The 23,985-nt window shown below is 37.4% G+C and overlaps 2 protein-coding genes across 4 annotated transcripts in view; one reads left to right on the forward strand and one right to left on the reverse strand.

The window, feature by feature from the left end:
* Positions 1-21,700, reverse strand: part of LOC120779606 (bone morphogenetic protein 4) — a 31,581-nt gene extending 9,881 nt beyond the window's left edge. The window contains exon 1 of one of the 3 annotated variants that reach the window (XM_040111953.1): positions 21,330-21,700. The gene's annotated coding sequence lies outside the window, so the exon portion shown is untranslated. Of the gene's footprint in view, positions 1-1,924; positions 2,000-7,604; positions 8,135-21,329 lie in introns of those variants that run through there. The other 2 variants (XM_040111954.1, XM_040111952.1) reach the window with 2 other exon arrangements.
* Positions 20,474-21,253, forward strand: LOC120779607 (putative nuclease HARBI1). Its single transcript, XM_040111955.1, has one exon. The coding sequence runs from the start codon at positions 20,489-20,491 to the stop codon at positions 21,242-21,244; it is 756 nt and encodes a 251-aa protein (XP_039967889.1). The 5' UTR covers positions 20,474-20,488; the 3' UTR covers positions 21,245-21,253.
* Positions 21,701-23,985: the final 2,285 nt, after the last annotated feature.

Genomic DNA, 23,985 nt, shown 5'->3' on the forward strand with positions numbered 1-23,985 from the left:
AGTCTCCCGTCATTTGACTTTGAATCTTCCAGTTCAAGTCAACAACATTGGTATTTTTGGCAGCGCGTGCAAAGTGTGCGAACTTCACTTGTATTCGAAGTAGCTATCGCATCGTCCATCGTTTGATTCCAGTGATTATCATGTTCCAGCAATTGTAATTGCTGGCTTCCTTCTCAAAAAGTTGCACACACCGTACCATTCATAGTACGCAATGACTCAAATGTTGTTAAACCGCGTACATTAATTAATAACAACTCAAAGTAGAATCAATCCTCGTTTTTCGGGTGGATTGTGCAAATTCGACCTAATGCACTAGTTGAGAACATACCTGGACTATTTCTTCGACGATGCATTCCATGTATGATATCAAGGCATTTCCGAATAGGATCACTGACAAAAATTGAGAAAAAAAAATTTGTTGCTAGCGATATTTCCACTGGCTGTATTGTATTCTCTGGGTTGAAATACACTCTTTGTCCATTCTCCAAATGAACTGCGAGACGCACAACAGTCGGAAAACGTTCATGAATTGCAAAATTAAATATCCTACAATGCCTTTTATTGCAGTTCACGTATCGACCCATTTGATAATTGCTGATCTCATCTCGTTCAAGACCAATAACCGCCATGTTGCGTCCTTTGGTGATGTACTTACAAACGTATTATATCGATTTCACCAAACTACAATATTCAACATTGATATAAGTTTTGAATGTGAATTAGACAATAGTGGTGAGTATAGTACGATCCTAGTTTTGTCAACTTCGATATTCACTCTTCTAAATTGAATGCTGAATGTTCTGCCATTATTGTCTGGTGAGCGACGCTGATACATTGGATATCCATCATTTCTAGTTTGTGTTTCTGAAAGAAAAGCACGTGGATATTGTTTCGTGCATTCATTGTCAGACATTCAAACCAAAGTGGGATTGTGGTGTCCGCAAGGTCCATGAACCATATTGGTTTTCTGGTACTGGATCTTTCTCTGCTTCAGGGATTTCCGCAGAGATGATTTCATCAATTTGATCTGGTTTCACCACCATCCACCATCCAAAAAAGAATGTGCGGCAAACCTCTTTTTTGCTGCTCATCAGAGTACATCCAACATCTAACAGCGTCATACAAGTATAGTATATACATACGTTGCTTGAAGATTAAGTCCATCAAACATCGTTGCTGTTGTTTGAAAAGTCGTGCTGTGACATCGTGACGACCGCTTGCTGATTGACCGCGATCCATAATTCTACACGTATGTCATCGCATCCTGGGAGTACTCGGTCATGTGCCTTGGGCTGCCATACGTTGATGCCAAAAAGAACGCCGACCGATATAAGCGCGACCTCTTCGTGGCATCGTAACAAATTTCAATCTGTAATTGATCACTTTGTGTGAAATACACATACATTTTTCTATTCAATAGCCGGAATAAAGAAAGCAAACCACAAATTTGAAATAATTGAACAGCAAAACAAAAAAAAATTTAAAAAAAATGTTTGTATGAAAAAAAGTTACTTTTTGAAATTGTCCAATTTTCCGAATTTTCCTCACGAAAAGGATACGGTTTTGTTTTTAGTTCTAAGCTTTTTCCGATCCACAGCGAACAACCTCTGAAAACTTCATCAAGATTGGTGCAGCCGTTCTTGAGCGTTATTAGCAAACGCTTTATTGATAGTGAACAAAGTTTTAGCAGGGATAATGTGATGCCCAATTTATTCCAGCGTGAGCCTAGCGTTTTTTGTGACATTTTTCCTAGTAGCCAGATCTGTCGAATTAATACGTAACTGGAGATTCTACGGGACGCTAGGTCTTTTTTCGCCTGCTCTTTCCAAAACTACAAGTTTGTTTCGTGACAAACTAGGTATACCTTGTTCAAGTTATAAAAAACAGACACTGAACAACTGTTCTATTTAATAATAATACTTACACAATTTAAAACAGAAATTATTTAAATGATTGTCTCTTGGTATCTTGCCGAACTTCATAAGCAGTTACCGCAAGTATAGTTGTCCTCTAACAAGGCACATTATTATAGTATATGAAATTCCAATATTCTTTTGAGGGGAATAATACGGTACTAGAAAAGTAGGCAAAGCAAACAAACATTGTTATTAATTTTATAAATTTGGTCATACCAAATCTAAGTATTGTACATATATTAGATCTGACTTTCAAACTTTTTTATTTGTGTTAAAAGTAGTATTTATCTGTTACATTGTTTCAATTTTTGCAACTTTGTTTAATTGTAAAAATTGCCCAGCTAATATTTCGATTGCTCTCAATGACTGATACGGCGAAACTCAAAATCAATACTAGGTTTCACGTGAATGGAAAGCATGAAATAGCATCTGAATTTTAAAAGCGGGACACAGCGTATTCGTAAAAAATGTAAGCTTTAAGTAATTATCAACAGTGAACAAATGGTGTAGCCAATGGAAAAATCAAAGAGTCGACCACACTACAATAATGTGACAGTCAGATAAAGACCGATTGGAATGAAAGGGAAATTTAATTTGATGAAAAAAGTAGCCTGACCAAAACATCGTTGTATCCTTCGCCTGTGGAATAGTAGTTTCTATTTTCTACTACATATGTATAAAGCCACAATTTGCAGTTTACAAAGGCTGTGTTTAGAGAAAAAACGAAGATACTTCATGGATTGTCTGTAGAGAAATATAAGAAACTCATTGTTCACACACAGATACAAGTATATATGCATAAGTATAACTTGTGTCTGTAATAGCAGAATGGAATGGTTCCAATAATGTGTGAAAAAATAAAACAAGTAAGGACTCAATTCGGGAATAACCGAACATTTTATACTTTTGCAACTTGAAAAAATTAACGCCGGCTAAATATGTTCAAGTATTAAAAAATGTAGCGAAAGGGTTCAGCTTCATTGTAAATTAATTAAGATAAAATTTGGTATCATATTAACTTATTTGAAGGCCATACACTCACTTAGTTATATTAATTTATTTTACTTCCAGTCAGCGAAAATTAAAACTGAGTCATCCTCAAAAGACATACACCCTGTCAAGAAAGTATTGGGAATTCTTCATTTCCCCCTTTCATCTCCCGCTTCTATGGAAGACAAGTAAATTTTTTTCCAAGGTTGGTACGACTCTCCTTAATTATGATGCCAAAAATTACAAGTGTGTTTACAGCAGCTGTTTATGTCAGTCGACCAACTGAATCAACTGAAGGATCGAAATTAATTATAATAGGGATATGAGGTTTAGACCAAGTCCAGTTTCATTTTTATTGAGTGTGAAACCATTAACATAATAAAATATCTTTTGATTAAATTTAATTAATTAATTTTCACATCTGCTTAATTTCATTAAAATATCACACATATTGATCAACCAACCAAAGACCAAAGTCGGAAATCATTATATGGGGTGTATTGGGGGCACAAAAGGTGTGGGCGCATTGCATTAATTTTGGACATTGTTCATGTACAATTGAAAGCATATTTTCAAGAAATTCTATAAATGTATAATAAAAGAGTCGGATGTTTCAAAATACTTTGAATTATATGGGGGCCAAAGCAAGTTTTCACACGATTTTATCCATTTTAGGCACAAAGATACACTGTTACGTTTATAAGAAAAATACGCTTACTTAATTTCATTAAATTAATTTCTATATTGAACGCTATACATACATATGTATGTTGTAGAAAATCCAATCAAGTTCAAAACTTTTTACATTAGATATATGGGGGCATGACATAATAGTATATTATTACGAGTATCAAGGATACATATTCCCCGAATTTTAATAACATATTTCATAGATTGACCGATATTCTCGGCGAAAAGTCAGCCCATCAAGGGACTGTTTAGGTAATGTTTTATCCGAATATACCATATTTGTTATTTAAATTGTACAATCTGAGAATTAGGCATCCTCGCCGGCTCCTAAAAAAGCTCTATTGTATCTTCTGGGGTGGAAAATTAAATGCATCTGGCGGTTTTAGTTTTTGAGTTATCGTTCTTCTGTAGGTTTTTACAAAACCGTATATGAGGAGTATAGTCTAATTTCATCCATTTTCACACTGCCTGTAGAAATTCGTATAGTATTTTCGCTAAGCGAATTTGGTTGTTGTAGCTTTAGAGCTTTAGGATATACATATGTTAATTAAACCTATTAGAGGACGGGGCACACCCATTTTTTCCCTTTCTACTGCAATCTCCTGTGCCAAATTACATTTCTATATCAGTGCTTAGAAATATATATGCTACTTCATTCGTTCAGTGGTCAGATTAGACCCATGCATTACGATTGCTAATGTTTTACTGAAGTTATAGCTTAAATGGACGGGTCGGTATTGCAGATGGGCGTAATGGAACTATTGACACGCCCACAAAAATCCATAAATCCAAAACCTATAAAGCGCCATAACAACAAGATCGCCCTCTATAAAATATGATATGTGTGCATATATACAGTCTGGTTCACTTGATTAGAGGCAACAATTTTTGTGAAAGAAAATGTTGATTAAAGTTTCCATATTTGATCTTTCAACAAATAGTTTTCTGCTAACTCCAGCTAAGACTGTACTGGTTTAAAAATACAAACACATCGAAATATTATTTCAGCTAACGGTATTTCGTAGCGGTAAAAGTTCGGCAGCTGCAATATTCTGCTTGATTTATTGGTTCACTTGAATAGAGGCACTTACAAATTTAGAATAAATATATAAATAGATACAAGAACAAAGTTTTTTAACCATTATTTTTTAAAGATTAATATTTTGTGCTGCCACCTTTTTTGTAAATTACTTCATAAACACGTTGGGGAATGGATTTGTACAAACTCTCGAGATAGACTAGCGAAATTTCAGACCAGGCCGCTTTAATGCTTCGAATTGAATCATTTTTGTATTCAAATTGTTGTCCGTTCTCATAAACCTAACGAGTTAGCCATCCCCATACATTTTCTTTAATGTTGAGATCTGGGGAATACGGGGGCCATGCTAAGGTTTCAATGTTTTGGCACGCCATCCAAGCTTTGACCAATCTTGCAGTGTGAACAGGAGCATTATCTTGTTTAAAGATCCATGGAATTGGTCCAAATGTTTCCCGAATCTCTGGAAAAGATGATTACAACATCGTTTTATAGCTGTTTCCCGTAATTCTGGAGTCTACAATTCTCAGCTCGAACGCGTCATAGTACGATATTGCTCCCCATACCATAACTCCACTTTCACGTCTGTGATGGCGACGCAAGTACTTCTCCTCCTTTCTTAAATCATGGAAATAGTAATTTTATCCATCCGGCCCATCCAAATTAAATTTCTTTTCGTCACTAAATACAACTTTTTTCCATTCACCAGGGTCGTTATTTGTGACAGAATTCCAAGCCATGTGGTCTCTTGCAAAATCGAGGCGACGTTGCTTGCGAAGTTTATTCAAAGGCGTTTTTTTTTTGTAATTTTTTATATTTCAGATGTGGTGCTTTCAGAATAGCCCTTCTAACTGTGGATTTGCTAGCTGCAACATCAGCTAATTTTATAATTTTTGATGTTGAAAGTGCGGAATTGGATGCAATCCTAAGGACTTTCCGGGTTTCCTTTGGTGTTAAAGCTATCGCAGTTGTACCTTTGTATTTCTTACCGTAGGAGGCACTCTTTTTCACATAATGATCAACAACCAAGGCCGCCGTACAAACGTTCTTTTTATCGATTGTATTTTCAATGAAATTAACGGTTAATTGTTGAATGATGGTCACGGAAGTCAAATTGATGTGTTGGTATTAGGTGTTTATGAGCGATTATTGGTTTGAGCCTATTTATGAGTACATTCTCAAAGATTTTAGATAAGGCTGGCAGCAGCGAAATTGGTCTATATGATGTAACATCGGGTACTGACTTACCCGGCTTAGGCTGCGTGCATGTTGGAGCTGCGATAAGCGATAGGAGCGTCGATAAGAGCGAAGCGTAGAAATTTGATACATGTAATTTAATACAAGTGTGCATGTCGGAGCAGCGCGCGAACTCACTCTTTGCTGGCTATCATCGATAAGAGCGTAGAAATTGTAGGTCAGTAATTTCTTCGCTCTTATTGATGATGGACACGGAAGACTTAATAAGTGCAGTATTTTTGAGACCAGCAATCTGGGATCAAAAAGATCCAAACCACCACAACAGGTTCGTTTTGGATAAATTGTGGTTAGAAATATCTACACAATTTAATACAAAAAGTAAGTGCAGTAATATGTTTTTATGTGTTTTATTGTAAAATTGTTACTTTAATATGAATTTAAGCTTACAGTGCATTTGTGTTGTTTTTTCCATTGTTTTTTTTTTCAATAGTAATTTGTTGATTCTTATGAGCAGCAGAACAACAAAAATGTACCGTTTCTTTTCGTTTGTCGCATACTCGTATGCTTATTAAAACGGATAAGTTTGTGTTATTGTGCCATTTATTTTAAAAACTCATTAAATTGGATTATGACAAAAGTATAGTTTGAATACATTGCGAATATTCTCAGCAGTTTGATTCTGTCGCCATGCGACTGTTTGGTTTATTACTATATTTCTAGGCATTAAAGTCCAGTTTTGAGTTAAATAATGTTCAATTCCTTCTCTATCAATAATTAAATTATGCAGTAAGCAAATGCATTTAATTATATCGTCAGCTAAAGTTGGGCCGGTTTGAATAGATGTAGCTAAAATTTTCCATTTGGAATAAATTATACCAAAAAAAAAAAATTTTGTAATTGTAGTACATTGTTCCAGAAGGTGCAGGACTTTGAACACGAACGTGTTTCCCGTCTATACTCCCAATACAATTAGGGAAATCCCACAAATTTTTGAAATCGTCCGCAATTTTTAAAAAGTCACTTTCGTCTGGAACTTTCATGTGGATGGGATGAAGAACTTCCCAGATAACATTAACAACTTCTTTTACAATTTGTCCAACTGTTGAAGCTCCCATTCGAAACGAAAACGCTAGACTCCGAAATGACTGACCAGTTGATAAATATCTTAAATAAAAAAGATTTAAAAACACATTTTAACAAATATATTAATTTAAAATTTGCATTAAGTATTGTTTAATTTTTTATTGTAGTACCCGTAGTTCGAAATAAATGGAAAGGCCTACGTGACAAATACAGAATTACACTAGCAAACATTTCCAAACCAAAATCTGGTTCCGCTCGATTGGCGGAGTACAGAGGCTCGTGGAAGTATTTTGATAACCTGTCATTTTTAAAAGATCAGTTTACTGCCAGAAAATCCATCAGCAACTTACCAGACACAGCTGAAGACGCATCTATGAATTTTTTGATGGATGAAATTTTACCTGATGAAAGTCAAGATTGTATTTTAAAAGAAACAGGTGAAATTGAAGTTCCAACATTTTTACAGGTATACAGGTAAAGGTATTGCAGCTGACCCATGAATGGATTAACCCAAAAACTGTGTATATCGAATGTGCTAATGAAAACACCATGGCTAGTACTACAGGTCATAACAATGCAGAAAACAATAACATCGACATCGCTTCCGATTCACAATAATCAAAATGCTTAACAGATTTCATTTACATACATACATATGTATATTATTTACCAATAAATTCTTTTGTGCGTACCTTATGGTTAGCATCAATCGCTCCTCTTGAAGTATGGGCCTGCTGTGGCAATTTCGCCAGCCTTGCTGCAGTCGATCCAAAATTTGAGACAGAATGTATCGCTTGTCATTCTCATGTATTCGAAAAACTTTTTTGGACCCTGTCTCAAGCTACAATAAAGACGATGAAATTCTCCGAAATTTGGCCTTTCTTGATTTATAGGATGCGCCGAAAACGAGCGTTTTGTCCCCTCAGTATTATGCATATGATAATATGCAGCAGTAGATGTCAACAACAAAATATTTTCTTTTTCAGAATCACTCATTTTTTTAGCTGTTCACTATACAAAACTTAAATTGCAAATGCAATTTACGCTCTTATCGCAGCTCTGTTATGCACACCACACAAAACTATAACTCGACGCTATGCTCTTGTCGCTGCTCTTATCGACGCTCTTATCGCTTATTGGAGCTCCGACATGCACGCAACCTAAGAGTAAAATAGTATGTAACTAATCAAGATAGATGGAGGATTATAAAAATCCGGGTGACTGTATGTCTCCCCTTCCGTCCGTCCACGCAAGCTGTAACTTGAGTAAAAATTGAGATATCAGAATAAAAAAAATATAGCGTGTTTTACTCACAGTATATCTTTGTGAATAAAATTGATAAAAACGGGCGAAAATTTAACCTCGCTCCTATAAAAATAACATCAGGATTTTTAAACATCCGGCTGACTTTATTCTATATGATTGGTGATGGTATGTGAAGTACCTTAAAGAAACCCAAGGAACATATTTTTTATTTAATGATTTTCGTTTTTCTAACAAATTTTATGAAGAATTATTTGGTCAGTGTGTGAGTTGAATATATAAAAAATTCCTAGAAAAATTACAAAAACACCTCATATAATGATTTCCGTTTTTCTATCTGACTTTAAATCATTCAAGTTGGTGAAAATGTGATATTTTAATGAAACTAAATGGTCAATTTTTCTTTAAACTTATGCTGTTAAGTTTTGAATTGGTCTATACCTTGGTCTAAACCTCATCTCATCGTTAATATAAAAAATTTCGACCCTCTGATTCAGGGTTTCCATATTAAGTCAATATATAAAATTTAGCTTCTTCGGCCGAGCTATTTTTAGCTGACGTGAACTTAAATTTAGCAATACAACTAAGATTAATTATTTCCCGATATATTTTAATAAAAAAGTTTCCCACCCTAGGAAGGAATTTCCCGAGCTTTGAATCTTGCGAGTTCGGTTACACCCTAACTTAGCCCTTCCGTACTTGTTTTTCTTCCATTTATATAACACTTATGTTTATAAATATAAATATATGTATTAGGGTGTGCCATTTTGAGGCAACCTTTTTTTTCAACTGAAAAACAGGCACAAAACTTTCGAAATGTGTAAAAAAAAAAGTCACTTAAAAGATGAGCTCTTAATATTAATATTAAGAGGTGCCTCTTTCAAATTTTCTGTTTTCCATATAAATTAAATGGAAAAAAAATCGTGTTTTTTTGTTTACCATCCCAACTTGCAGCCATCGCGTGCACATATAATAACCTCCGCAGAATAACCACCACAAAAAAAACGATTTTTTTTCCATGTAATTTATATGGAAAACAGAAAATTTGAAACAGGCACCTCTTAACATTAATATTAAGAGCTCATCTTTTGAGTGACTTTTTTTTTACACATTTCGAAAGTTTTGAGCCTGTTTTTCAGTTGAAAAAAAAGGTTGCCTCAAAATGGCACACCCAAATTTATGCCACACACTATGCGACTGTCCTTGCGTCCTGTTGATTGTCATCTAAAATGCAATTTTCACTTGAAACTGAATACGTTTGAACTGAAATGGCAAAATCGTTAGAACTCAGAGGAATTCGTAGAATCAAGCATTCTGCCCCTTTGTATTCGATAGCTGCTTCACAATCAGTCAGGTTCCATTACAAAATTTCGGCGCATGGAGATTGCGAAACATAATCATGACAGATCCAAGTTTGAGACGCAAATAATGCGGCGGCATACCAAGCCTCTCCAAAGAATTTAGAAATTCCATTGGATAAATCACGGCTTCGTCTTCATTGTCAAGACAATCGGAATTTGCCCATTTCCAATTCTTAGCGAATACGATGTAAAATGTCTTTGGCAGTGTCATTTTTGTTCGTATCCTATAATTGACGCGGCATGCGCAGTAGCTATCGCATCGTCCTTCGTTTGATTCCAGTCATTATAATGTTCCAGCAATTGTAATTGCTGGCATGATTCTCAAAAAGTTGCCGTAGCATTCACAGTACGCAATGACTCAAACAAAGTTGAACTGCGTACATTAATCAATAGCAACCGAAGGTAGAAGCAATCGTCGTTTTCGGGTGGATCGTGCAAATTCGTCCTAATGCATTAGTTGGGAACACACCTGGATGTCCATATACTGGTTGGCCTTGATTCTGCATAACCATTTCTTCAACGATGTATTCCATGTATAAGTTAACACATTAGTCTGCTAGTCTGCCCACTGTAGCGTTCTTAGAGCTACTCCACACTAGCCAGTAAGCGTGGGAATAGTCCGCGTCAGCATTTTATGATCAACTGGCAAATTCTTCGCTACTCCAATATCAGCGCGGAAGCAGCGATTCACCCGTTGTCTAAACGACAACAACAACAGCAGGTGCAGCTAGACAACAACAACAGTATCAGGTGCAGTAACAGCAGATTTCCCGAAATTGTGCCAACCATAGGGAATCAGAGAGGGCTCATATTTTTAACGTTTTAGTCTTAAGCCAGACTTTAAGAAGTGCACATAGTGCTTAGTAAAGATTATTAAATTGTAAAAGTTAAAGTTTAAAGTTTATTTCCTGGACAACAGCCCGTAGAACTGGAGAAACAAACTGCTTAATAAAAATTATTAAATTGTGAAAGTTAAAGTTTAAAGTTTATTTCCTGGACAACAGCCCGTAGGACTGGAGAAATAACTTATAATATCAAGGCATTTCCGAATAACAGTCGGAAAACGTAAAACGTTCAGAAATTGCAAAAGTAAACGTTTATTCATTGCAGCTCGCGTATCGACCCATTTGATACTTATCGCTCAAGGCCAATAACCGCCATGTTGCTTTCTTCGGTGACAGACTTGCAAACGTATTTCATCGATTTCACCAAACTGCAATACTCAACATTGATATGAGTTTTGAATGTAAATTAGGTAATAGTGGCGAATATTGTACGATCCATGTGTTGTCAACTTCGATATTCACTCCTCTATATTAAATGCTGAAATTTCTGCCATTGTCGTCTGGTGAGCGATGCCTATAGAGAGGATATCCATCATTTCCAGTTTGCGTTTCCGAAAGAAAAGCACGTGGATAGTGTTTTGTGCATTAATGGTCAGACATACAAACCTAAGTGGGATTGTGATGTCCGCAAGGTCAATGAACCGTATTGGTTTTTATCTCTGGATCAGGAGTTTCCGCAGAAATTATTTCATTAATTTGATCTGGTTTAACCACCATCCACCACCCAAAGAAAAATGTGTGCGTGCGGCAAACCTCTTTTTTGCCGCTCAACAGAGTACATCCAGCATCTAACAGCACCATATAGTACTTGTATATAAGTACATACGTTGCTTCAAGATAAAGTCCATCAAACATCGTAGCTGTTGTTTGAAAAGCAGTGCTGTGACATTGTGACGATCTTGCTGATTGATCGTGATTCAATAATTCCGTAATCTATGACCAATTTACATTGCAAGTAAATGTAACAAACAAATCCGCCCGTCCATAATTCCGCACGTACAGGTATCTCATCGCATCCTGCGAGTACTCGTGCTTGTGCTTTGGGCTGTCAATGTACGTTGATGGAAAAAAGAACGCCGACCGATATTAGGGCGACCACTTCGTTTCATCGTAACAAATCTCAATCTGGAATTGATGATTTGTATGAAACACACATAAAGATTTCACTGAATAATTTTCAATAATTTACAGTAATAGCCGTAATTAAGAAAGCAAACGACTTAAATTGAACGATTCAAATAATTTACAAATAAATCAATTGGAAAACAAAACAAAAAAATTACAAAAAAAAGTTTATGGAAAAGTCACTTTTTAGAAATTTACACTCTTTAGTCGGTTAGGAGAATGGAGTCATGTGTAGAAGTTCACGCAAGTGAGGAATGTTCTCTGATCGCCATTCACTTGGGAGTAACCAGAAACGATTCTTTTGCACATGGCTCAAGCAGCTCACAACTTCCGGTCTTTGACCAAGTATCCTCTGGGTAGCCTAAGAACATCCGTTCGAAGGCGAGCTAAAGTGAGAAGGCGCAACATCCCCCACATAAGGTTGTGCGCTGGGTTTGGGACTCGCCACGTAAAAAAACACCCCAATGAAAAGGAACAACAAGCCTCGGATGAGAGACCCCCCTTATGATGACGACCATGGCAAACGAAATAAGGACTACGATATCAGGGCATGCACCTGGAATTTCCGGACCCTTAATTGGGAAGGTGCCGCTGCCCAGCTGGTTGATGTCCTCGCAAAAATAAAGCCTGACATCACCGCCGTCCAAGAAATGCGATTTACGGGATAAGGACAGAGACGAGTAGGTCCTTGTGACATTTACTACAGTGGCCATATAAAGGAGCGCAAGTTTGGTGTTGGATTCGTGGTGGGAGAGAGACTCCGTCGCCGAGTACTATCATTCACTCCGGTGAATGAACGTCTAGCCACAATCCGCATCAAAGCGATGTTCTTCAACATATCGCTGATTTGCGCCCACTCCCCGACAGAAGAGAAGGACGATGTGACCAAAGGTGTCTTCTACGTCTATGAGCGCTTGGAGCGCGCTTATGAGAGCTGCCTCCGCCACGATGTCAAAATCGTGCTTGGCAACTTTAACGCCAGGGTGGACAAAGGAGGTATATTTGGCACTACGGTCGGTAAATTCAGCCTCCACGACGAAACATCCCCAAATGGGTTGAGGCGGATTGACTTCGCCGGGGCCCGAAATATGCTTATCTGTGGTACAAGATTCCAGCATAAGAAGATTAATCAAGCTACCTGGCTGTCTCCGGATCGAAAAGCCACCAACCAGATCGATCATGTTGTAATAGACGGAAGACACGTTTCCAGTGTCTAGACGTGCGAACTCTCCGAGGTCCTAACATCGACTCGGACCACTATCTTGTTGCAGCCAAGATTCACACCTGCCTCGGTGTAGAAAAAAACACACGCCAACAAACACAAGGAAGATTCACCGTCGAGAAGCTGCAATCACAACAGATAGCCGAACGATTTTCTACTCGGCTTGCACTCCTTCTCTCTGAGAGCACTCGTCAACAACTCGGTATAAGGGAACTGTGGGACGGCATTTCAAACTCCTTACGTACAGCTGCAACCGAAACCCTTGGTTTTCGGAAATTGCAAAAGAACAACTGATACGACGAGGAGTGCCGTGTCGCAGCGGAGAGAAAACAGGCTGCCTACCTCGCAACGTTACGATCACAACACGTGTGGGATGGGATAGATACCGAGAGTTGAAGAGGGAGGCGAGACGCATTTGCAGACACAAAAAGAAAAAGGCCGAAATGCGTGAGAACGAAGAGCTTGATAAGCTGGCCGACAGGGGTATTGTTCGAAAATTCTACGAACAAATGCGGCGGCTTACAGAAGGTTTCAAAACCGGAGCATACTCTTGTAGAACCCCCAAAGGTGATCTAGTGACCGATGCCCAGAGCATACTTAAATTATATTATTTTGGTCGATGACGATGGAGCAGACATTCAATTGCCCGACCATGAAGAAGTTCGAATAGCAATTACCCGCCTACAGAACAACAAAGCGGGGGGAGCCGATGGATTACCGGCCGAGCTATTCAAACACGGCGGCGAAGAACTGATAAAGAGCATGCATCAGCTTCTTTGTAAAATATGGTTCGACGAAAGCATGCCCAACGATTGGAATTTAAATGTGATCTACCCAATCCATAAAGGAGGAGACCCCACAATGCCAACTACCGTGGGATAAGCCTCCACAACATCGCATATAAGGTTCTATCAAGCGTATTGTGTGAAAGATTGAAACCCACCGTCAACAAACTGATTGGACCTTATCAGTGTGGCTGTAGACCTGGCAAATCAACAACCGACCAGATATTCACCATGCGCCAAATCTTTGAAAAGACCCGTAAAAGGAGAATCGACACAAACCACATCTTTGTCGATTTCAAAGCTGCTTTCGACAGCACGAAAAGTAGCTGCCTTTATGCCCCGATGTCTGAATTTGGTATCCCCGCAAAACTAATACGGCTGCGTAAACTGACGTTGAGCAACACCAAAAGCTCCGTCAGGATAGGGAAGGACCTCTCCGAGCCGTTCGATACCAAAAGAGGTTTCAGACAAGGCGACTCCCTACCGTGCGACTTCTTCAACCTGCTTCTGGAGAAAATAGTTCGAGCTGCAGAACTAAATAGAGAAGGTACCATCTTCTATAAGAGTGTACAGCTGCTGGCGTATGCCGATGATATTGATATCATCGGCCTCAACACCCGCGCCGTTAGTTCTGCTTTCTCCAGGCCGGACAAGGAAGCACAGAAAATGGGTCTGGCAGTGAACGAGGGGAAGACGAAATATCTCCTGTCCTCAAACAAACAGTCGTCGCACTCGCGACTTGGCTCTCACGTCACTGTTGACAGTCATAACTTTGAAGTTGTAGATAATTTTATCTTTTTAGGAACCAGTATTAACACCACCAACAATGTCAGCCTAGAAATCCAACGCAGGATTGCTCTTGCCATCAGGTGCTACTTCGGACGGAGTAGGTAATTGAAAAGTTGAGAAACAAGGAAGCACAGAAAATGGGTCTGGCAGTGAACACAAAAGCCAAACTCTATAAGTCGCTCATAATTCCCGTCTTGCTATATGGTGCAGAGGCTTGGACGATGACAGCAACCGATGAGTCGACGTTACGAGTTTTCGAGAGAAAGGTTCTGCGAAAGATTTATGGTCCTTCGGCCACGGCGAATATCGCATTCGATGGAACAATGAGCTGTACGAGATATATGACGACATTGACATAGTTCAACGAATTAAAAGACAGCGGCTACGCTGGCTAGGTCATGTTGTCCGGATGGACGAAAACACTCCAGCTCTGAAAGTATTCGACGCAGTACCCGCCGGGGGAAGCAGAGAAAGAGGAAGACCTCCACTCCGTTGGAAGGACCAAGTGGAGAAGGACCTGGCTACGCTTGGAATATCCAATTGGTGTCTACGCCAATTAAGAAGAGGAAGTCGGTTAAAAATGAACATTTTCTGATTTTTGTTTACAAACCATCCTCATTGGATTCCCTTCAAAGTGGTTCAGGCCATAATAAACATCGATGTATATATATTTTTGACTTGCATCCCTATCAACACGTCAAGAAAATGAAAGAATTGATGCTTGGGAATCAACGATTAACAGTGAGAGATGTTACTGGACTCGTTGAAATATCGGAAGGATCAGTGAAAACCATTTTGAAGGATCATTTGGGCCTAAGAAAAGTGAAAGTACGATTGGTTCCAAAACTATTCAGTTTTTGTCGAAAAACTGCGTCGCTTAGGGTTTGTGAAACTATGCTTTCCTACTTTCAGGATGTCATGAAACCGACCGGCCAAACTGTCAACAAAGAATTCTATTTGAGTGTTATACGTGCGCGAAGGTATTCGTAAAAAGAGACCGGAATTATGGGCCGACAACTCTTGGTTTTCGCACCGCGATAATGCACCGATCCATTCTGCATTGATTCTTCGTGAATTTTTTTCTAAATTTTCATCTAATATCGTGCCAAAATAACCGTATCCGCTTGATTAACTCCGTGTGAGTTCTGGCAAGTTTAGCAATCTGAAAGGATCGCTCCGAGGAAACCGTTTTGAACGATCTTACACGTGAATCGCTACTTTGAAAGGGGCGACATAGATTTTGAAGAATAAATTATGAACAAAGTCTTACTGTTTTTTTGCTCATAGTAGTATACGAGTATAAAATATGTTAAAACTATCCTAAGCCCGCAGCTCACCTCGCGGCTTGTTGTCAAGGATATTATTAATCATGATAACAATATATTGGAATAGTTAAATTGGCAAATCACTTAAGGAATAGTACATTCATATATAAATACGTTGATGTAACAATATTTTCACAAATATCTTAGCACTTCATAAAATAATACGTAAAATACATATGTGACACTCTCTGCCTAATACAACATCGTGTATCGTTACACAATAGGGTGATTCTCTGATGACACAAAATGCAAAAATCCTATATCGAAATATGCAAGGCCAAGAAAGCACCAATTGCAGAATCTAGTGATATATGACCGGCTGATTCGGACAATTTATTGAGAATGACTATTGTGCATGACTATTGTGAATTAGCGCACCTTCTGCCTTCATTCTTAAGAAAAAACTGTAACAAATCTTTATAATTTTAGCAGAAATTATAAAATCTATTTAAAACTTACCTTCCTCAACAATTTAACAGCGAAAAATGTCTTTATGTAAAATGACAGGTGGCACAGGGTTGCAATTATTTTATTATGTGTCATTGCACGAAAATAAACATAGGTTTTGGTCTGATATATTTTACAGCCATTGCAAATAATTTTCTGCGTGTGTTTGTTGTTGTGCCGTTGCACCAAGTGGAAAATTCTGTAATTCGTGCACCGTGCAAGAGTTTTGCAAGAGCAACAGAATTCCCTTAATGTTTCTTGCTATTGTGTCTAAGTAGAAGAGGACGCGGCTGTCTGACCATATGGTGATATTGTGTTCAACATTCATCGAATGTAATTGTAAAATCGACAGCTAAAACCCAGACAAAGATAATATGATATGAAACTCTTTTCTTACTTTCTCGCTTTGCAGCTGGCAGCGGACCCTAATCTTTTTTCAGAGCTGGCAACAAAACACAATGAGGGTCCCGTCAATCAGCAGTTAGTCAAAAATGTGTTTAGTGTATGCCACTTTATGACAAAAAATTGTTCAAATTCAACCAAAACTGTTCTAGACCCTAGTTACCAAATATGATGGCCGCAGTACCTATAGTTGATTTTTGTTTGAAAATATCAAACAGAATCTTTTTCCTGCAGTAGTAATTGTATCTATGTATCTAATACTTCTCTGAGCCCTAAACTTAATATAAAAATTTTCGAACTTCCTGATGATTTTAAGGTGGATATATCGGCCAATATTTGCATTATCTCAATGAAAATTTCAGAAGGAAATTCACTCATAAAGTAGTAGTGGCTAAAATTAATACAATTGGGCGAAAACTTCACCTAGCCCCCAAATGACCATTACCAGGATTTTTGAACATCCGGCTATTTTTGTACATATTATGACTACGTATGTATGTATGTACATATAAAGATTGGTTTTTCTAACAAATCTTATGCCGAATATATACGTATATGTACATAAAATTGCTTAGATTCCGATCCTCTGGTAGACGTTTTAAACGTTAAGGTATTTCCTTGGTTTTGTTCCAGCAAGTTGCAAGAGTATAAAATGTTCTGTTGCACCCGAATTTAGCTCTTTCTTACTTGTTATCTATAAGATAAGAGAAATCATATGAACTATATTCAAACTTCGAGGTAAGTTTGTTTGACTATAAACTGCGGAAAATGTGTTAATAATTTTGCCAAATAAAAAATATTCATAATACTCGAAAAGCTTCGCAGATATCTCGACGTATTTCAGATAATTTAATTCTACAAATAGCAAAATATATTAAATATCCGATTGCGCTTGATTTAGCGCCTTAACCATTGTTTTTAAGTTTAAATTTATGAAAAGTGCAACTAACTCAGAAAAAATAAAGTAAGTTTTTCGACTTTGGAAATATGCTCTTTATACTATGAGCCCCTAATATTAAAACAAGTGGATGGATGTGTCATCAAGCCACCTAGCTGTCTCCGCATCGAAAAACCACCAACCAGGTCGATCATGTTGTGATAGACGGAAGACACGTCTCCAGTGTTTTAGATGTGCGCGAGTTACGTCAGTAACAACGACGGCAGCTCCTACTCCAAAAAGACCAAAACCACAGCTAAGGCTTAGCCTTCACATTTGAAAAAAACCAAGGCACGAAAATATAAACAATCAGAAATTAAATATGCCGATTAAGCATAAACAGCAGTCTTTATTATTGCCGCTTATTACTATGTAGCGACACTTACACAATTTATGTACAGAACGGCACTTACGCAATTTGCTTGCATAAGGGTCGTTCACTTTATTATTGTTTATATTACTTTTCGAGCATTGACCAGTAAATTCTGCATATGCAAATAATGTACCCAAACAAATACACAATATGTTACAGTATAACAGCTTAACAATTTCTATTCAATGGCTACGACAGACTGCAGCGGCACGACAGTGAACTGAAAACGTCGTTGTTCATCTTACTACATGTACATTTTGAGAAGCAACAACAACACAATGGCCGGCATGTACACAAAACAACGCAGTTATCCATTTTGCATGTACACAATTTCGTTGTGGCCATACTAATACCTTTCACTTCAATGAAATTTTAATATTTTGTTCAAAGTGAAATTTTTTATGCAAAAAATAAGTAAATAGGTAAATATGTTTGCTTTAAATTATCAATTGCATTTACAAATGATATAATAGAGCTATTTTATGCTTTTATTTGTAAAATAACATCAAGTTTGTTAGAGCTGTAAATAATTTTACATTTTACATATTAGTGGCATCACCACTCTACCTCCTCTTTCTATCTTCCATTCTACTGTCAACTCTACTGTCGTCGTACTGTCGTTGGCAAAAATAGGAGGATATTGAAGTTAGCGAGAACGACAACTGTCGGCCTGCAGTCGTGTAGTCACGCAGCTGTCAAAATAACACTGCCCATAAGAACGTGTGTATTTTAATATTTGACAGATGTAGTTTGCAGTCTGTCGTAGCCATTGTGTTTACACTTTCAGTTTAGTTCAGAAGAACCAATAAAGTAGAGTGCAGTTAATTATAACTTTGTGTTTTTATTTAATCTTGAAACACATCAGGGACTTGGCCGCAATGAAACGAAATGATTCTTTACGTCAAAGACCAATAACAAGTTATTTCCAACCAAAAGTTTTAAATTACATAGGCATTATGTAATACATTATTTATCGTTATAGCTCGGTTTTTATATATCGTACATATGTATTATCTGAACTACACTTGTAAAACTTATTACATAATAAAACTTTATTATATATTATTATTGTTTGATTTGCTTTGAAATCGATTATCCGGGTTTTCGATTATACGGAATACCCCTGGTTTTAATTGATCCGGATAATCGGGATTCTACTGTACTTAGAATAAAAATTCGGGAGAATTTTCAATCAAGGGAAGGAGGAGTTACGTCAGTAATAACGACGGCAGCTCCAACTCCAAAAACACCAAAACCACAGCTAAGTCTTAGCCTTCACATTTGAAAAAAACCAAGGCACGAAAATATAAACAATCAGAAATGAAATATGCCGATTAAACATAAACAGCAGTCTTTATTATTGTCGCTTATTACTTTGTAGCGACACTTAAGCGGCCTTTACACGGTCACACATGCTTGCGAACATGGCATGATGCAAAAGTTTGACGTTTTCGTTTACACGATCAAGCATGTGCGTGAACTTCTCATTTTCGATCAGCTTTTAACGAGTAAACATGGCACGCGCATTAGTGGCAGCTCTTCTGATAGAAGAAATTTTAGAAATGGAGAAAGAGGAAGAAATTGCAAAAAGTGGCAAGAAAAAACGAATTTGGGTGCAAGATTGGCGTAAGAAAAGACCAAAACGCTCGCATACAAATTTGTTAAAAGAACTGGAAATATCTCGCCCAAAGGATTACAAAAACTTTTTAAGGATGGATGTTGCAGTTTACAACGACCTCTTGGCGCTGATAACGCCATTAATCGAAAAGCAAGATACTATTATGAGAGATGCAATTTCACCGAATGAACGTCTTTCCGTAACGCTAAGATTTTTGGCCACTGGAGAGTCCTACGAAAGTTTAAAATTTCCGTCACGCATTGCTACCCCAACTTTGAGCAAAATAATAATAGAAACATGTGAATCAATAGTAAAAGTACTCAAGGATTTTATTTCTGTATGTATTATTCAACAAAAAACATAAGACATTTTTCAAAATGTAAAAGACTAAAGCCATAAAGGGAGGAATATGAGTGCTTATAAACTATACTTAAAATAATTACATTTCAAAAAAGTTAAGTATAATCTGAATCGGTGAATAATTCATTAAAATTGCTATATTTTGTGGTCGCGTCAAGGTTGTTTCCATTCGCATGCGAATTTATGCTGATTGCAGGTATAAACTGAGGTTGTTGTGGTCCAGAGTGATGACTTGACTGTTGTAGAGTGATGACTGCTCTGGATGGCTGGAGTTGGTGCGCATGGGATTGAAGTGGTATAAGCTCAGGACTTTGCAGCGGTGTGGAAACAAAATATTGTGAAGCTGCAGATGAAGTATCGCTCGAAAAAAATGGTGTTGAAGATGATCGTGGTGGAAAGCTATGCTGTGTCGTTTTCTTTTCGAATAATTTGTAGGAGTTTTCATCCAAGCGTTCCAATGCTCCTTGATATAAAACTTCCATTATTGCTTTGTTGGCAAAGAGTTGTTGTGTGGAAGAAAGTTTTCTGAAAAGCAATTCCCACGTTGAGCTAAGTGTGCTTGCATCGTCCTTCTGTTGGTTTGAATTATCAAGAACTTCAATTGCCTTAGCTAGCAACTCACTCCTTTCTTTTCGGCTATAATCTTTTTTATATTTCTTTGCAGAAGGTGGTCGATTCTAAACGATATAAAAAATAATATTGTTATTATTTCAGATGCCCAAAAATGAAGAAGAATGGAAAATTATTGCTACGGAATTTTTTTGAAATGTGGAATTTTCCGAATTGTCTTGGTGCTATTGATGGCAAACACATCAACATTAAAAGACCACCACATTCAGGAGCTTATTATTTCAACTACAAGAAAACATATAGCATTGTACTGATGGCACTTGTCAATGCAAAATATAAATTTACAATGGTCGAAGTTGGAGCTAATGGAAGAGTGTCTGATGGTGGGGTTTATGGAAACTCAAATTTTGCAGTTATGCATGAAGAGAGAAAGTTAAAAATTCCTCCCCCAGTTAAACCACCTGGTTTTGACAAAGAGCTGCCGTTTGTTTTTGTAGCAGATGACGCTTTTGCACTGCATGCAAATTTTATGAAGCCATATAGCCACAGAGGATTGACACACCAGCAGCTACAGTACAACTACCGAGTATCACGAGCAAGACGGGTTGTGGAAAATGCGTTTGGAATCATATCTTCAAGATTTCGTATTTTGCTGACAACCATAAATTTATCCCCAGAAAAATGCTCAAAAATTGTACTTGCGATATGTTATTTGCATAATTTTTTAAGTAAACGAAGTAGCGCTTCATATCTTCGCCGAATAGAAGAGAATGATAAGCAATTTATTGAAATGACAGAATTACAAAATACCACAAGCCGAAACTATTCCAACAACGCCAAGGAAATTCGAAACATATTTTGTGAATTCAATACAACTTCATTCAATAGTGTCGGTTCATTGGAAAATTAACTTTATAAAAAAAATATGTATACAAAATAGTCATTAAAAATAAATTCATATTTTGTAAATTAAAAATATTGTATTATTTACTTACTTCTTCAACAATATCTCCTTCATTCTCCTCAATTTCGATTGAAGAGAAGCCGCTTAATTGCACCTCCTGGTCCTCTAAAAAAGAGAGGTCATCAAAGTACCACAACGTAGGTACGTAAGTATATGTCCTCCACACCAGCGCCAGATTTTTCGCTTCGCTTTTTCTTTTTAAATTCGCGGCGGTAAGATGTCCGTAATGAATTAATTTTACACTTTAAATTGTCTAAAGTAGCGTTACTATCAATTTCTCTTAGTTTTGTTAGAAGAACTTCATAAGCTGCATTCTTTTTGTTTTTATTTTTGTAGCAGTCGCTTTTTACTTGCCACAGCTCTGGAAAATGGGCTTGTTCGCGTACCGATCCATGTTCGCGAAAATGTTTGATTTTTTACGATCGGTGCGCGAACATGTGTATCGTGTATGGCGTTGTCTGCGCACAAAATTTCATTTCTCTCGTGTCTACGAACAGTGAAGGTCGCGGACAATGGCAAGTGTTAAGGGGAGAGCCTGCTCTCGAGGCTTCCAAAAATCGATTTTTTTGAGGATTTTTTTGGGAGGGAAAGAAATAATTGATTCAAACCAAATTTCTAGGATTCATAGTTATATATTTGAACATCGTTCACAAATTTTTTGGATACGAAATCTCTTATATTCTGCCTTTGGGAAGCAATTGCCCGATGCATCTCGCATGTGCATTTTTCGGACGGCGGGCAGGATGCAGGTCGCAGTTTCTATTGGAAACAAAAAATTCAAAGAGATTCATATTTTTTTATGAATCCATCTTCTAGTTAAACTAAGAAAATTCTAAAAAAAGGGTAAAAATTAAAATTTTTTTCCAAAATTAAATATATAGTGGCTTTTGACCAAAAAAGTTTTTCTTTATGCTGTTTAAAAGTATGTTAAAACTTGACTTTTCTTAAATTTTTTTTTAGTTTAAATAGAAGTTAATTTTATGCCAATGATAATGAATTTTGCCCTAATTCCAAACGACGTTTAGTTTTTTTTCTATCCTGCCCGCCAATTAAGAATAATCGTAAAAATGAAGAACCGAGAAATCACGCTTCAAAGTATTCGCTTTTTGCTCAAGCGCTCATACATACATATATCTGCTAGACGCTCGGTCATTTCCCTTCTAGCTTCGATAATATTTCGAATTCCCATCTATAACTTTGGGACATATTCTTAGATAATTTTTAAGGAAATTTAAGAAAAAAAAAAAAATCAATTGTTTGAAGCTTTTAAAGCAGGCCCCCCTCCTTAATAAAGATTTCGTATCAGAATTTATTGATCTTATAAAAAATGAATTGGCAATTTGGCAAATGAAAAGTGATAAATATAAAAATAAAATTGAGAAAAATAAAAATTGGAATAACTTATTAACGAAATACAAGGAAATAGATAAAAGTGCTACATTAGAAATAAATTCGAAGAAATGTTCCGCTTCCCTGTCGCACATGTTAACTCTGTGAAGAACGAACGCAAAATGGATTTGGGTGTCGTGTATGGGCAAACGAATTCATACCGATCGAACGCACTTGTGTGCTCATGTATGGGCACTTTTACGCAATTTGCTTGCATAAGGGTTGTTCACTTTATTATTTTTTATATTACTTTTCGAGCATTGACCAGTAAATTCTGCATATGCAAATAAGGTACACAAACAAATACACAATATGTTACAGTATAACAGCTTAACAATTTTTATTATTATTAATAGTAGTGATATTCACATTTTCAGTTCAGTTCAGTTCAGAAGAACCAATAAAGTAGAGTGCAGTTAATTATAACAACTTTGTGTTTTATTTAATCTTGGCTCTACACACTTAACTCGCGCGCTTCGAGGTCCTAACATCGACTCGGGCCACTATCTTGTTGCAGCCAAGATTCACACCCGCCTCGGTGTAGAAAAAGCGCACGCCAACAAACACAAGGAAGGTTCGACGTCGAGAAGCTGCAATCACAACAGATAGCCGAACGATTTTCTACTCGACTTGCACTCCTGCTCTCTGAGAGCACTCGTCAACAACTTGGCATAAGGGAACTGTGGGACGGCATTTCAAACTCCTTACGTACAGCTGAAATTGAAACCATTGGTTTTCGAAAAATGCAAAAGAACAGCTGGTACGACGAGGAGTGCCGTGTCGCAGCGGAGAGAAAACAGGCTGCCTACCTCGCGACGTTACGATCGACTACAATGCGTGCGGGATGAGATAGATACCTAGAGTTGAAGAGGGAAGCGAGACGCATTTGCAGACAGAAAAAGAAAGAGGCCGAAATGCGTGAGTATGAAGAGCTATATATAAATTCTACGAAAAGATGAGGTGGTTAACTGAAGGTTTCAAAACCGGAGCATATGATATTGATATCATCGGCCTCAACACCCGCGCCGTTAGTTCTGCTCTCTCCAGACTGGACAAGGAAGCAAAGCAAATGGGTCTGGCAGGGCAAGACGAAATATCTCCTGTCATCAAACAAACAGTCGTCGCACTCGCGACTTGGCTCCCACGTCACACTATTGACAGTCATAACTTTGAAGTTGTAGATAATTTCGTATATTTGGGAACCAGCGTAAACACCACCAACAATGTCAGCCTGGAAATCCAACGCAGGATAACTCTTGCCAACAGGTGCTACTTCGGACTGAGTAGGCAATTGAGAA

This window comes from Bactrocera tryoni, unplaced genomic scaffold, assembly GCF_016617805.1.
Source record: "Bactrocera tryoni isolate S06 unplaced genomic scaffold, CSIRO_BtryS06_freeze2 scaffold_11, whole genome shotgun sequence".
Lineage (NCBI taxonomy): Eukaryota > Metazoa > Arthropoda > Insecta > Diptera > Tephritidae > Bactrocera > Bactrocera tryoni.